General features: G+C 27.8%; 1 protein-coding gene across 4 annotated transcripts in view; it reads left to right on the top strand.

The window, feature by feature from the left end:
- The window catches only part of LOC135926005 (regulator of gene activity-like), a 39560-nt gene extending 26681 nt beyond the window's left edge, over nt 1–12879 (top strand). Inside the window, exons 12-20 of one of the 4 annotated variants that reach the window (XM_065461635.1) lie at nt 422–452; nt 668–785; nt 3970–4319; nt 4700–4856; nt 4962–5023; nt 7674–7723; nt 8543–8643; nt 11184–11319; nt 11633–12879. In XM_065461635.1, coding sequence (XP_065317707.1) covers nt 422–452; nt 668–785; nt 3970–4319; nt 4700–4856; nt 4962–5023; nt 7674–7723; nt 8543–8643; nt 11184–11319; nt 11633–11746 — 1119 coding nt within the window. In that variant the 3' untranslated portion in view covers nt 11747–12879. The remainder of the gene's footprint in view (nt 1–421; nt 453–667; nt 786–3969; nt 4320–4699; nt 4857–4961; nt 5024–7673; nt 7724–8542; nt 8644–11183; nt 11320–11632) is intronic. The other 3 variants (XM_065461637.1, XM_065461638.1, XM_065461639.1) reach the window with 3 other exon arrangements.
- Nucleotides 12880–13209: the final 330 nt, after the last annotated feature.

Below are 13209 nucleotides of genomic sequence, written 5' to 3' on the forward strand. Positions count from 1 at the left end.
GGTTTTATATAAAGTTGGTATCTTCCAGGCACGTGTTAAACCTCAGGGCCTCGCGTTCGAGCTTCCAAAATTTGATAAGCTTATTTTGCTATTTACTGATCTAGTGAAGGTCAACCACGACCACTTCAGGCCGCTTAATATTTCAAAAAAATGCAAAAAATGGGCGGCATTTGGGTGGTTTTTAGAACCCAAATGGAATCCCCATTATTTTATGTGCCACAATCAGCACAACTAGATTTCATTTGATTTTCAAACTCGATCTGAATGCAGCCGATAACTTTCTTGATTTCTTTTTCTGACAATAAAGTGGTCCAAACTGGTCCTGGTTGACATGACGACCATTATCATATTTTAAGCATCGTAAAATGTCAAATTTTTTTATGTTTCATAAAAATACAAAATTCATGGCTAAATTTTGAAGATTCTCAACAATTCCTCTTCAACGCCTCAAAGTAATGAAAATCATTAAATTTCTAATGTTTTTTTCTTATTTTCTTACCCAGACTTTGAATTAGGTAGATGTATCTGCCTGTTTATTCATTTTTATAATAAAGTTAAATTTAACATAGTAATCAACTTAATATTATTTTATCAGCCTTTTAAAAAGTTAATATTTAAAAAATATCTTATCAATAATATACAGCCTTTAAACACGTTTTTATTACAGCCCTTTCAGCCCAAACGAGTACTCATTTACTAACCTCGTCTTCAAAATACGTCAGGCAATCCAACAGTATACCTAACCAAGAAGAATCTTCGTCCTTGGACCCCAATCACGAGCTTAGGTAAGTCGCATGTTAAGAGAGTAATAAGGTGGATAGAAAGGGAAGAAATAAATAGAAATTTAAAAAAATAATAAGTAAGATAATATAAAGATGGAGGTGGGGGAGGGGGTTAATGAATAATATAATAAGGTCAGCAGTACGGTCCTATCATCTTAAGAACGAACTCGAATTTACTGACGAGTTTGTATTTTTTAGGACCTTGGTCCAGAGTCCATCAATTTTGGTCCACATCAAAGGCTGGATCTCGACCTATACCGGAAATGACTGGGATATTGTGAAAAGGAAAATAATAAGTTAACCCGTTACTGGTTAACGGTGCATATATGCACCACCTCCTATATACCTTATTTTAACATAGTAGTTTTTATTTTAAAAAATAATAAAAAAGATTTTTATATAGTTCAGACATTGTACTTCAAAACTGGAAAAGAAAAATATGAAAAAATATTTTTTTATGTCCCTAAGAAACCCTCAAACTTTGCGAATTTATGAGGTCTAAAATGCAAAATTTTCTAAGTGATCTCACAAGCATATTATAAAATTATTTCGATGAAAACTAGTGTGTATATATTCTTTATAGATATATCAATATTTATCAATCATTTTTGAATTTTTAAATAATTAAAATTTTAATAGATAACCACATAAAGTTGACTGGTGCATATATGCACCGTTAACCATCTAGCAGTATAAATTATTTAAAAAATTCAAACAAATGAAATTTAACATAATGAATTATAATTTTTTATATTATACTTAAAACCACTACCGTCACTAAGGGTGGTGGGAGGAGGGGTGGGTGGCTCGAGCCCCCTAAGAATTTTTTTTAAAAAATTTTATACCCAAAAAAGACCTTTTGAAAATAATTAAAAAAAAATTTTTAGCCCCCTGAGATTAAATCGAATAATATATTGTTCCTATTATAATTTTTTATCCCGATCAAATTATATGAAATTATTAGGTTCATAAATATTCAAAAGTTTAAAATTATTTTTAGCCTCTCTTCCTTTCTGAAGATTTTATTTTATTTATATAAAATATTATGCACCTGTTTTGTCAATTCAATCAAAATTATCAAAATAATAGATGACTAATAAAAAAATCACTACGAAAATAATTTGTCTAGATATTTAATTTTTAATAAATTTTTTTAATGAAACGTTTTCTAACAATTGAACAAGCGCTTGCTCAACTTTTTGAAGAGGAACCAATTGAAGAAAAAGATATGGTTATAATTCCGCCAAACCCTTCTGCAATTAGTGATGAAAAAGATTTCGATGAAAATGACTTAACAAATGTTGGAGTTTTGCCTTCAGATACAGCTGGAGAATTGGAGATTCATAATTCAGTTGATGACGACCTTCCAGAACCATATTCTACAAGAAGCTAATCTCGAATTTCTCACAATTTAAAATGGAGAAAAACGGATGCAATATATTCTTCAAGCCCTTTCAATGGAGAAAAGGAAGGTGTAATAAAACTTGAAAATGATTTACATGGTAAAAGTCCATCAGATATATTTTCTTTAATTTTCGACGAAGACTTATATTCCCTAATTGTAGAACAAAGTAATATTTATGCTAAACAAATGAATAGACCTAACATATGCATAACCATCCAAGATATTCAGAGATTTATTGGAATTCTATTATTTACTGGATATCATTCTCTCCCACATGAAAGAATGTACTGGTCTAATGATAGCGATATTTCTATTCCAATAATCCGGGATACAATGACCCAATTACAATTTCGAAATTTGAAATATAATATCCACTTGGCAGACAATACTAAAATAGATATACATGATAGATTTTATAAATTTAGGCCTTACATTAATATATTGAATAATAAATTTCAGCAATTTGGAATTTTCAAACATCATTTATCAATAGATGAACAGATGATACCATATCGAGGAAGACATTCTTGCAAAATGTTCATAAAAGGAAAACCAATTAGATTTGGATACAAGTCTTGGATATTGGCTTCTTCCGACGGTTACGTATTCTCATTTGATATATATTAAGGAAAAAGCGAAAATAAATATGGATTAGGTGGAAATGTAATCATAAAATTATTAAAGGCATTGCAAAAACCAAATTATCATAAAATATATTTTGATAATTTCTTTACATCATTTAAACTCTTGTCATACTTAAAACAAATGGGATATTTTTGCAACTGGAACTGTGAGGGACAATAGAATAGAGCATTGCCCAGTTGAATCTATAAAGGTTGTAGCAAAAAAAGAAAGAGGATATTATGATTATAGGTTTGAAAAATTAAACGAAATATTTGTAGTTCGTTGGAATGATAATTCGGTGGTGACCGTTGCATCGACATGCCACACTATCTCTTTGCTTTCTAATGTTTCAAGGTATTCTAAGAAAATATCTTCTAAAATAAAAATTCCTCAGCCAAATATGGTAACTGCTTATAACAAACACATGGGTGGAGTTGATCTATGTGATAATCTAATATCTACATATAGAATAAAAATAAGAGGAAAAAAATGGTGGTGGCCAATATTCACCAATTTTATTGATGTAGCTTTGGTAAATTCATGGAAAATCTGGAAATTCGTAAATCGAGATGACAAGAAGAGTTTGCTTGCATTTAGACGAGAAGTTACTAACTACCTCCTTCGAACGCCAGTAAAAATTGAAAAAAATTTAAGTACAGGTCACGCCAGCCAGTTTGCATTACAGTGTGAAAACCCTATTGATTCATCTGGACATTATTTATCCAAAATTATAGATGGAAAAAGACGAAGATGCAGATATTGCCATACGCACTCAAGATATATGTGCCAAACATGTCAAATCGCACTCCATATTAAATGTTTCAAGGATTTTCATAATATATAAACATTTTCTCGTTTTTATTATAAATTACAAAAAAAGAATAAAGATATTTGTTGTTTTTTGATCTTATAGTATTTTATATAATTTTTATCTTTTTTAACCTCTTAATGGTTAACGGTGCATATATGCACCAGGCTAGATTTTCTATTTAGGATTATTTTTTTTGGCTGATTTTTTTAGAATATCATATTTGAGCATTAATCAATATAATTTGAAAAAATTGAGCATTTTTATCCACTAGAAAAATCTTGACCATTAATGGGTTAAGGAAAGAAGTTTTTTATTAAAAAATGTGACCATCAAATTAAAAATAAAAGTAGGTTAGTGCCTTCAATGAGTAATAACGCACACCTTCCTAACCAGCCTCCCACCGCGCCTTCCCCCATCAATTACTTCAACATTAATTTTAACCCTGACCTCCTTACCTCAATCTCCGTTTCCTCCACCAGTCATTCAATCCACAAAACCAACATTTCCCTCAACTCAACTTCCGCTCGCTATCAACGTCCTAACACAATGAACAGCCAATACACTGAAGAGAGCCATGTAGCCCCTACCAAAGACATTGTGAAGGGCGCTTCGAAAGAGATGCCAATAACCTACGACAAAGGTGACGTGAGCGTTAGTAAAGAAAATATCGTTAGGGGCATAAGGACTTATCCCGATGGTAATAACTGTAAATATATAAAAAAAATTTAAAATAAGGATTTGTTTATATCAAAAATTGAGAAATTTTTAACGAGTAATAAAAGACTTCTTAAATTTGTATTATTTCGCTTTTTTTGCAAAATGCGTTTTTTGAACTATATTTTTCCATGTCAATAAAATAAGAGCATCGAATTGTAATTTAGAATAATGCTTTATTTGCGTTATTATAACATATTCTCAAAAATGAATACATAATACTATCATACTCAGTCGACGAAATGTACTATATTCTTGTATCGATCGAATTATTTATCACAATTACCTTCCTTTTTTTTACATTTCAATGGGCAGATTTTTTTTCTAAAATTAATTTTTTTTAAAACTCCCGGTACACAATAGGCAGAGTCACGGACATTCCCCACAACATGGTAAGGGACCAATTCGGGATGGTCGGCTTGTTGACATTTATTCGTTCAGCTGAGACGGCTCCTAATTTGGTTCGCCTTGGGCTGGGCAGTGATCTCACAACCTTCGGACTCAACCTCAATTCATCCGAGTATATATTTTATTTGTGTTTAATACATTTTTTCAATAAATTTTCCTTCAATCATTTATTCTTTTTTGTTTATTTTATTTATATATATATGTTTTTTAAATAAAGGCCTTTATACCAAACATTTGCGGGACCTTTCACCGAAAAACCTTGCAAGCCTCACGAATTAAGTATTTAAAAAAATCGAACTTTTAATATATTAACAGAAATGAATGAAATATTATAAGGAGAATAAAGTAGAGAAAGAAGGGGGGGGGTAATAATGCAAAAATAACAGGGGAAAAAGGAAAAATATATTAAATGAAAACGTGAGAGAATTGTTTTTAAAATTAATTTTTTGGAAATTATCGCAATATTTGTCTATTAACCTTTCATAACCCAGGTGGGAAAATGTAACTCGAGAGATACGGTAGGTTTTATAGGAACCCTAAATTAAATAAATTATATCTCAGAAACAAATTAATTTAAATCTTTTAAAATTTTAGTTATTGTAAGTATTACTTTTACATTTGATTATTTAAAATTTTATGACTGTTTTTCCAAAAGTGTCAAATGATTGTAAAACTGACATTATTCTAAATGCCATAACATGATAAGATTATAAAATGTTCATGTCAAATACTATAAAATAAAAATGATGTATAAAAAAGGGTTTTTAATGGTTTATTATAACAGATGAAAAAAGGTTACACGGATGTGTGATCACCCTAAGCTCCAAAAAACAATGATAATCAGGAGTGTGCGGGGCTACAAGTGAGGGCGCTATTTTTATTTATTTTTAGCACCCGTTTCAAATTTCGAGGGACTGCGCTCCCCCCCCCCTTCCCCGCTAAAAATTTTTGCTATTTTTTTAAAAAAGATAAATTTGAATCTCGTTTCTTATTAATATTGAAATTTTTATATAGTCAAAAATCTTTTTTCATATTTTTTTTATAGCCACATAGAAGTAGAGAAGCAGAATTATTCAATATTTTTATAATTAATTATTTTTATATAATTTTTGTAAGTCGCCACCCCTTCTGCTTTATTTAAAGTATAGTGTTGTTCACCACCAATAAGCAGTTGAGCTCCATTTTTAACGGGTTTAAACTAAAAAGGTTGAACCGAATTTTTAAGCGAAAACTATCTTTTAGCCTCGATTGAGGTTTAAACTTAAAAGATAGCTCAATTCGAATCTTAAGATTTAGCCGATTTAACACCACTACAGCCAATAAAATCCAATTTTAACATAATTTTTAAATTTTTTAAAAATAGGAATTTGAAATTTTCAAATAGGTAGGTTGTTAAGGACAAATCTATTTTTGAAAGAAATAAATAATAAATTGGGATAACCTTCTTTTTTTTTATTGATTGATTGATATAAAAATATAAATATTATGAACATGTTGACAATAATATAATATTATGTAGGTAAGCGTGTCTTGACAGAAAATTTATTGAAGGTAAATCCCTTCTGAAATCTAACTCCTATCCTCTTAAAATATTTCCACCCTGAAATTTATTTTTAAAAAATCTTTTAAAGAGCCATCATTTATAACCTTCAAACAATTATAATTAAACTCTTTCTGGCCTCATGATTATTTAAGCCAGGAATAGCAAATAATGATCAGATGATGATCAACCACAAGCGTGTATTATATTAACCTCAATCTAATATTTATTAATAAATATAAAATTTTTTTATCAGTTATTTTAATATTTAATCTACAAGTGATGTTTATTTAAATTATCCTACTTCCCTTTGGATGCCTATCCCCTACCCCTCTTCAAAAAATTGGAAACAAATCGCTTCTACCCCCATCTCTCATGTAGACGTTGTATGCGGGTAAATATTTACAGATGTCGCTCGATCTAGAAATTCCACTGCTATTTAAAAAATATACCATTATAATATTAAAAAGTAACCAATTTATAATATCTCGAGAAAGCATCATGCAAGTCCCCCATGGATTGCTTTGAAAACGAGAATAAATTTTAATAAATTATAGAAATTCTTTCCGATATATTACTTTATTCAAAAAGAAAATTGGCCTAAGAACTTACATGCGCTATTTGGCGAAAAACAAATAAAGAATTAGTCTAAGATTCATATTAAATGAATATGATAAGGCTTCGATAATATATTGATGATATTATTAAATTAAAATTTTTTAAAAATTCATTAACTTGTATGGATACTTTATCCTACAGGCCAAATGCGAAAATGGCTTTCATCTTATGATTACGATCATGGCAGATAAACACGAGTTTTGGAGTAAATAATAAGTTAAATTTAATTTTCATAAATAATGGACCTTTGATATCAGAATGGATTCCAGTCCATATATCATAATCTGGAAAAGGAATCATCGCGGGCAAAGAAAAATAAAGTTCAAAGATTCGAAGAAATGAAAGATTTATCATATTTATTTTTTTAAATTTGTATAGATTATCTGTGATACTAAATTTGCTACATTATTTTTAAAATATATATATATATAAATAAATAATTTATTCATATTTCGTAATAACGATTTTATATTTTTTTAAAGAAATCGTAGCCTCCCCCCCCCCCTACCTTCCCACAAAGTTTTTTAACAATACGGTGATAACTTATAAACTACTGAGTAAAACCTAATTTGGCCTCATTACATAAAATTATTGAAAATTATGTAAAATATCCTTTTTCTTTTTAAAAATATAATATGTAATTAACAGTCTAAAAGATGCGAGTTAATAAGTAGGAAAATGTGATTTTATAAAAAAAATAATATTATTTCCATATATTTTATTTATTGCATAATATACCTTAATTCCTCTTATTATTTTTTTAATATCAAGTTTTTCCTGTTCCCTCCGAATATATGATCGGTTCTCAAATCAAAGATAAAGTATAATCTATCAACTAATCCATAATTATTATATTTTTTTAATATGTTTTAAATGGCAATTACGAAACTAGGAATTATATTATATTCGCATTATCTTGATCATGATTAGTTACCATTTTTAAGTTCTCCTTCCTTCTTAGGCCTATTCGAAAACGAATCGAATAGCAATGGATACTAATCGTATATTTGAAACAATAATTGAAATATTCGACTAATTAGTTGTATTCGAATCGAATTATTAGAATGATTTGATCGAATATTCGGCAATAATAAATATGTTTTTAATCTGATATGATGTGAATAATAAGGTACACATAAACTGCTTGTGAAATGCCTTTCTTCTTTGGAACTAATTTCTTTTCATAAATTTCGTGTCTTATAAAGAAGAAATAATGAGAAAAAGTGGTTTGGCATTATAAACTAAATTAACATGCATTTATATTTCGCTAAATAACTTGATCGCTATTTTCAGATAATTTTGTTTCTATTCAAAATTAGATGTGCAATAAAAAAAATTATTAAAAATTCCGTTAATACATTATTGTTATAATATTTTACGAATTATTTCGAGTATCAAATCGAATAATAATAAATTTTATTCTTCTTACGAATACCAAATTATTAGATTCGTTTTAAACAAACCGAATACGAATAATGCTCTATTCGATTCTCTTATTCGTTTTTGAATAGGCTTACCCCTACCTAACACTTATAAAAAAATGAATACATATATTTTCTACCATTATTTTTAAAAATTGGATTGGATATAATTTTATATAATCCTTTTTACCTGAAAAAAAAATTCGAAATCGATTTTAGTTACCATCATTGCAAACGAGCAAATACGGCGAGGATTTGTTATTTTTCCTGTTTTATACCTTCAACAACGATCTAATCCAACTTATAGCAGCTCAGGAATTGTAAACATTTATATACATTGTAAAATATTTCATTATTGTAATGGCGGATTTCTAAGGATTCTAGTTTATTCTCCAAATAGCTTGATTTTGAGTGTCTCGCATGGGGTTTTTAAAAAGCTCGATTCGGATCAATTTTTAAAAATGACTCCATTAATATTTTAGCCAAAATAATATTATGTAAGCCTGGATGGAGTTTTGCTCATAGATGGCAGAAGGGTTTGGACCTTTATTTGCCAAATCTTGAGGATTTAATATTATTTTGGCAAATGTCTTACGGGTTGTTTTTTTAAGCCAACCCAAATCAGGCTTTTTAGAAACCCAGTCTGGCTATGTGCCCCCCCCTCAATGGTCTTTCACATCTTTTTCGATTGTTGGGGATTTTCTCTTAACATGACCAAGTCCATTTCCCCCCTTATTGCCGAACTAATTTCGTTGATGATTAGCGAAGGGTGATCAAAAAATTGGAAGACCATAGCGATGAAAAGATATGACTCAGTCTTAAAGCGGGACATGCTCAATGCGCTAATTTGAGAGATAAACTATCAAGAGACAACTGCCTAATCCAAAATTCGGCCAATTATTAAAATAATGATATATTTCTAAGATGTAATTGTACTCTTTTATTTAAATTATCAATTTTTTTTATATTGTCCACCTTCTCTTTTAGGGTTGACTTGATTAAAATCAAAGATTTTTTTAAATATAATTATGATTTAATTAATTTTTCCTTTTAATTTGTTTAATTAATTATTTCAAATAACAACATTTTTTAACAAAATTTTACTCTACTTTTATTAATTAATTAATTGCTGAATCTTATTTTAAAATATTTTATGTTGTGTGAATTCTATGTATAATTCCCAATGAAAATCATTAAAGAAATCTCCCTTATTTTATCTAGCCATGTTTAATCAATATTTTTTAAAAAATTTTGATTTCTATAAATTATTAATTAACCCTTCACAAGATAGGTGGGAATTATTTTTAAATTTTAAATATACATCTCAAAGAATGTTAAAATTTGGGATCAAATTTTAAATTATTGTAAAAAATATCATAGATAATAGAATATAAAATTCACAGATTTATTTTTATATCTTAAATAATTTGGTATTTTTTCTAAAGTTCAAATAATTTTTTGGAACCTTATTTTGATTATATAATCATCACCAAAACATTTTATTGATTCATAATTAATGAAAATTACCTAATTGTTTTGACAAAACAATATGTAAGCGGATATTTTCAATATAGAGTCCTGTAAAATTTTTTTCACCTCAACGAAGTCTAACTTCTCATTTTCTACCATCGAAGAAGCAGAAGTTATTAAAAAATATTCTGGCCTCACGAGCATAATTTTTATACCAATAGTCACTATCAACATAAGAATGTTCGGAAATGAAGCTCTCAATTTTATCAAAGCCATTGGCCTAAAAGGAGACTCATTACAGGTGACCCCGACGAAGTATTCTACCTTCATCAGTTTCGCAATTTTTTTAGCATTCACCCCTCTCTAGGGTGACATGTTTATTTTAAAATATATATATTTTATTTTCATATAATTTTAATTTTTTTTTAAAGAGACCTGCAATAGGTATCATTTGCAGGGCCCGGTCTAGGTTTGTAAAAAAAATTTTTTTGGCAAAACCCGGATGATTTAAAAAAAAAGATGGCCTAACCTGGATTTTGTTTATAAAAAATATAATTTTCGGTTTGGCCTGGGTCTATAAAATGGTATAGGAAATATGAGAAGTGAATGTATTATTCAATAATATATTTTATTATATATATAATAATCGCGAGTTGAAATATTCCGCCTGGCCCGGGTTTATAGAAAAAAAAAATTGCTGCAGTCTCTGATATTTATTTTTAATTTTTTTTATATTATATAAGTTTTAATATTTTTTTTAAATTATGCACTTAAAATAAAATTTATATACTATAAGAAATTATTCAAAAACGAAGGTATCATTCTGTCTAAGGTTGAACTTTAAGAAAAGTTGCTTGAACTTTAAGAAAAGTTGCTTAAACTTTTCAAAATTTAATATATAATTATAATTTGCTTGTATCTTGTCATAAATGTTTCTTCTAAAATAAACATATTTTTTTATATTTGATATTTTGTTATTTATGTTATTATTTTCATTCAATATTTGTAAAGTATATTGTCAAATATTTATTTTTTATTATTTTCTGTGATAATAATATAATTTAAGGAAGGTTATAATAGAAAATTTTTATACAACTTTAGAAAAAATACTATAGCTGTTTTTAGGAAAATAAATTTTAAGTTTATTATTTATAATATTTTTACAATATTGTGCAAAACCAAATTTTGATATTTTCTTAGATATACAAAATTTGGGTTAAAATAAATCTCACATACAATGAAAGGAGTTTTTCTTTCACCTATGCTATGAAGGGTTAGTGATTATATTTCTAAGATGGTATATATAAAATTGAAAGATAATTAGTGAGTTCCAGCTCACGTTTATATTAAAACTAATTCATCTTCCAACAAAAACAATCTTAAAAACCAGATATGAAAGAGATTGGAGGTTTCATTTGGACGAAAAAATTTGGCTCACAAAAATACCCGGCCTTCAAAGCGTTGAAAAATCGCCCACATACGAGAGGGGAACATATTATTTTTTCGATCCCGTCACATGGCGAAAAGTTTAAACAAAATTAAAAGAATATTTTTATAAGATCCTCTAAAAAAAATTATATTTCATTCTTTCCTTACTTCTATACCTCTTTCAAAGCTCTGCTTCTGACCTCTTTGTCCAGCCAAACATTTCTCATGGTTCTACCAATACGAATTATAAGTCGTGAAAAATTTTATAACTAATCTACTTTTTTGCCAAATTTCTTGGCACGACTTGGACATTTCGGTTAAGGGCTATATTTTCTTTCTTTCTTTCTTTCTTTCTATCTTTATTCTTTTCTTTTATAAATACAATTAAATTGTTATTTTCATTTTTTTTAGTTACCAAAAGAATTTCTCATTTATTACGGAAAGCTGGAAGATAAACCTACCGTTCCTCAGGCTCTTATAAACACTTTTTACCAAATCAATAGTCCGGATAGCATCATTTTATAAAAAATCCACAATGTATAAATCTTCGTAAAGTTGAGCCCGTTTTCAGATTTTTTGTCAACAATCCCCGAGGTTGTTATAAATGAACCATTTTCTAATAATTTTTACAAAATTCTTATTTATTTTTTTTGTATTTACTTTTCTCCTTCGCGGTTTCTACAACTGTTTTCTATCCTATCTTTCTTTCCAAATTAATCAGCAATCCCTCTTATTCGATTTTCAGACCTGACTCAAATCGGATTTTTTTTATATTATACTTCAATCCCTTACCTATACCCAAATAATGTTTAATATTTTTTGATGACCACCATTTATTCAAAAAAAAATTATCGGCTTAAAATTTGCAACAAAAGCATATACTATATATATATCTCTCTAAATTGCATTTATTATATCAATAAAATATCATTCACTTCTATTTGTAAATGTTACCCCTACCGACTTTTACATCTCAAATATCGTTATCTCTTTTTTTTATTCCCTTAATTTATTTTTATCTCACAAAAAAAAATGGTTTATATATAAATTAATCATAACAATTATATATGGCAAAACGAAAAAAAAGTTTTCTATGCACTCCAAAACCTCTTTTATTATAGAAATGAAAGCAATTTTACCTTTTCCGAATTTTTTGAATTCTTGACTACGAATCTAAATAAAACTTGATTTTAAGTTTTAAAATAATAAAAAAATTAAATTATTTTGCGACATTTTATTAATTATAAATTGTTTTTTCGATTAATTCTTTTGATGTTTTAAAAGAGTGTAGTTTTTTTTTTTACCTATCCTTTCCTTCTTTCCTTTTATTTATTTTTTCAACATTCGTGTCAAACAAAATGTCCGCCGTTTCAACATATTTTTCTTCAAAAATATTTGGAAATTATTTCCCAAGCCTTCTTTGCTAAAAACGGATAGCATTTCCCTTAAATTATTCATGTAAGATTCACTTTATTGGAAGTTAAAGTAGTATACCTTTATTATTTATTATAATTTTCCCAAATTCTTTGATAATTTTAATTATTAACTATTATTATAACTAACTAATTTATAATTATTATTTAAAAAACAAAAACGTAAAATTGAGGAAATATGATATATGGAATAAATATTTTTAAAAAATATATTATATACAACAACGTTTTTCAAATCCCGATTTCAATATTTAAGGGAGTTTTTTGTACCAACGCTATTGAACTACTGGAAATGGTGACTGGAAAGTATCCACAGGTTTTGAGATGGAATATATAAATAATCATTTTACGGGTTTTGCAAAAGTCAAAAAAATTAATTAAGTTTCGTGTGTTTTATGACTTTGATAAGTTGTTTTTTAATTAATATTAAGTAAAACAAATAAGGTAAAATCATTACATTGTTTCTAAAGATATAAATTTCATTTATGTATTTTGAATATACAATAATAAAAAAATGAAATCCCGGAAAAAAGACCCCCAGAATTTTTCTCTTCT

Source organism: Gordionus sp. m RMFG-2023, chromosome 3, assembly GCF_954871325.1.
Source record: "Gordionus sp. m RMFG-2023 chromosome 3, tfGorSpeb1-WG-v2, whole genome shotgun sequence".
Lineage (NCBI taxonomy): Eukaryota > Metazoa > Nematomorpha > Gordioida > Chordodea > Parachordodidae > Gordionus > Gordionus sp. m RMFG-2023.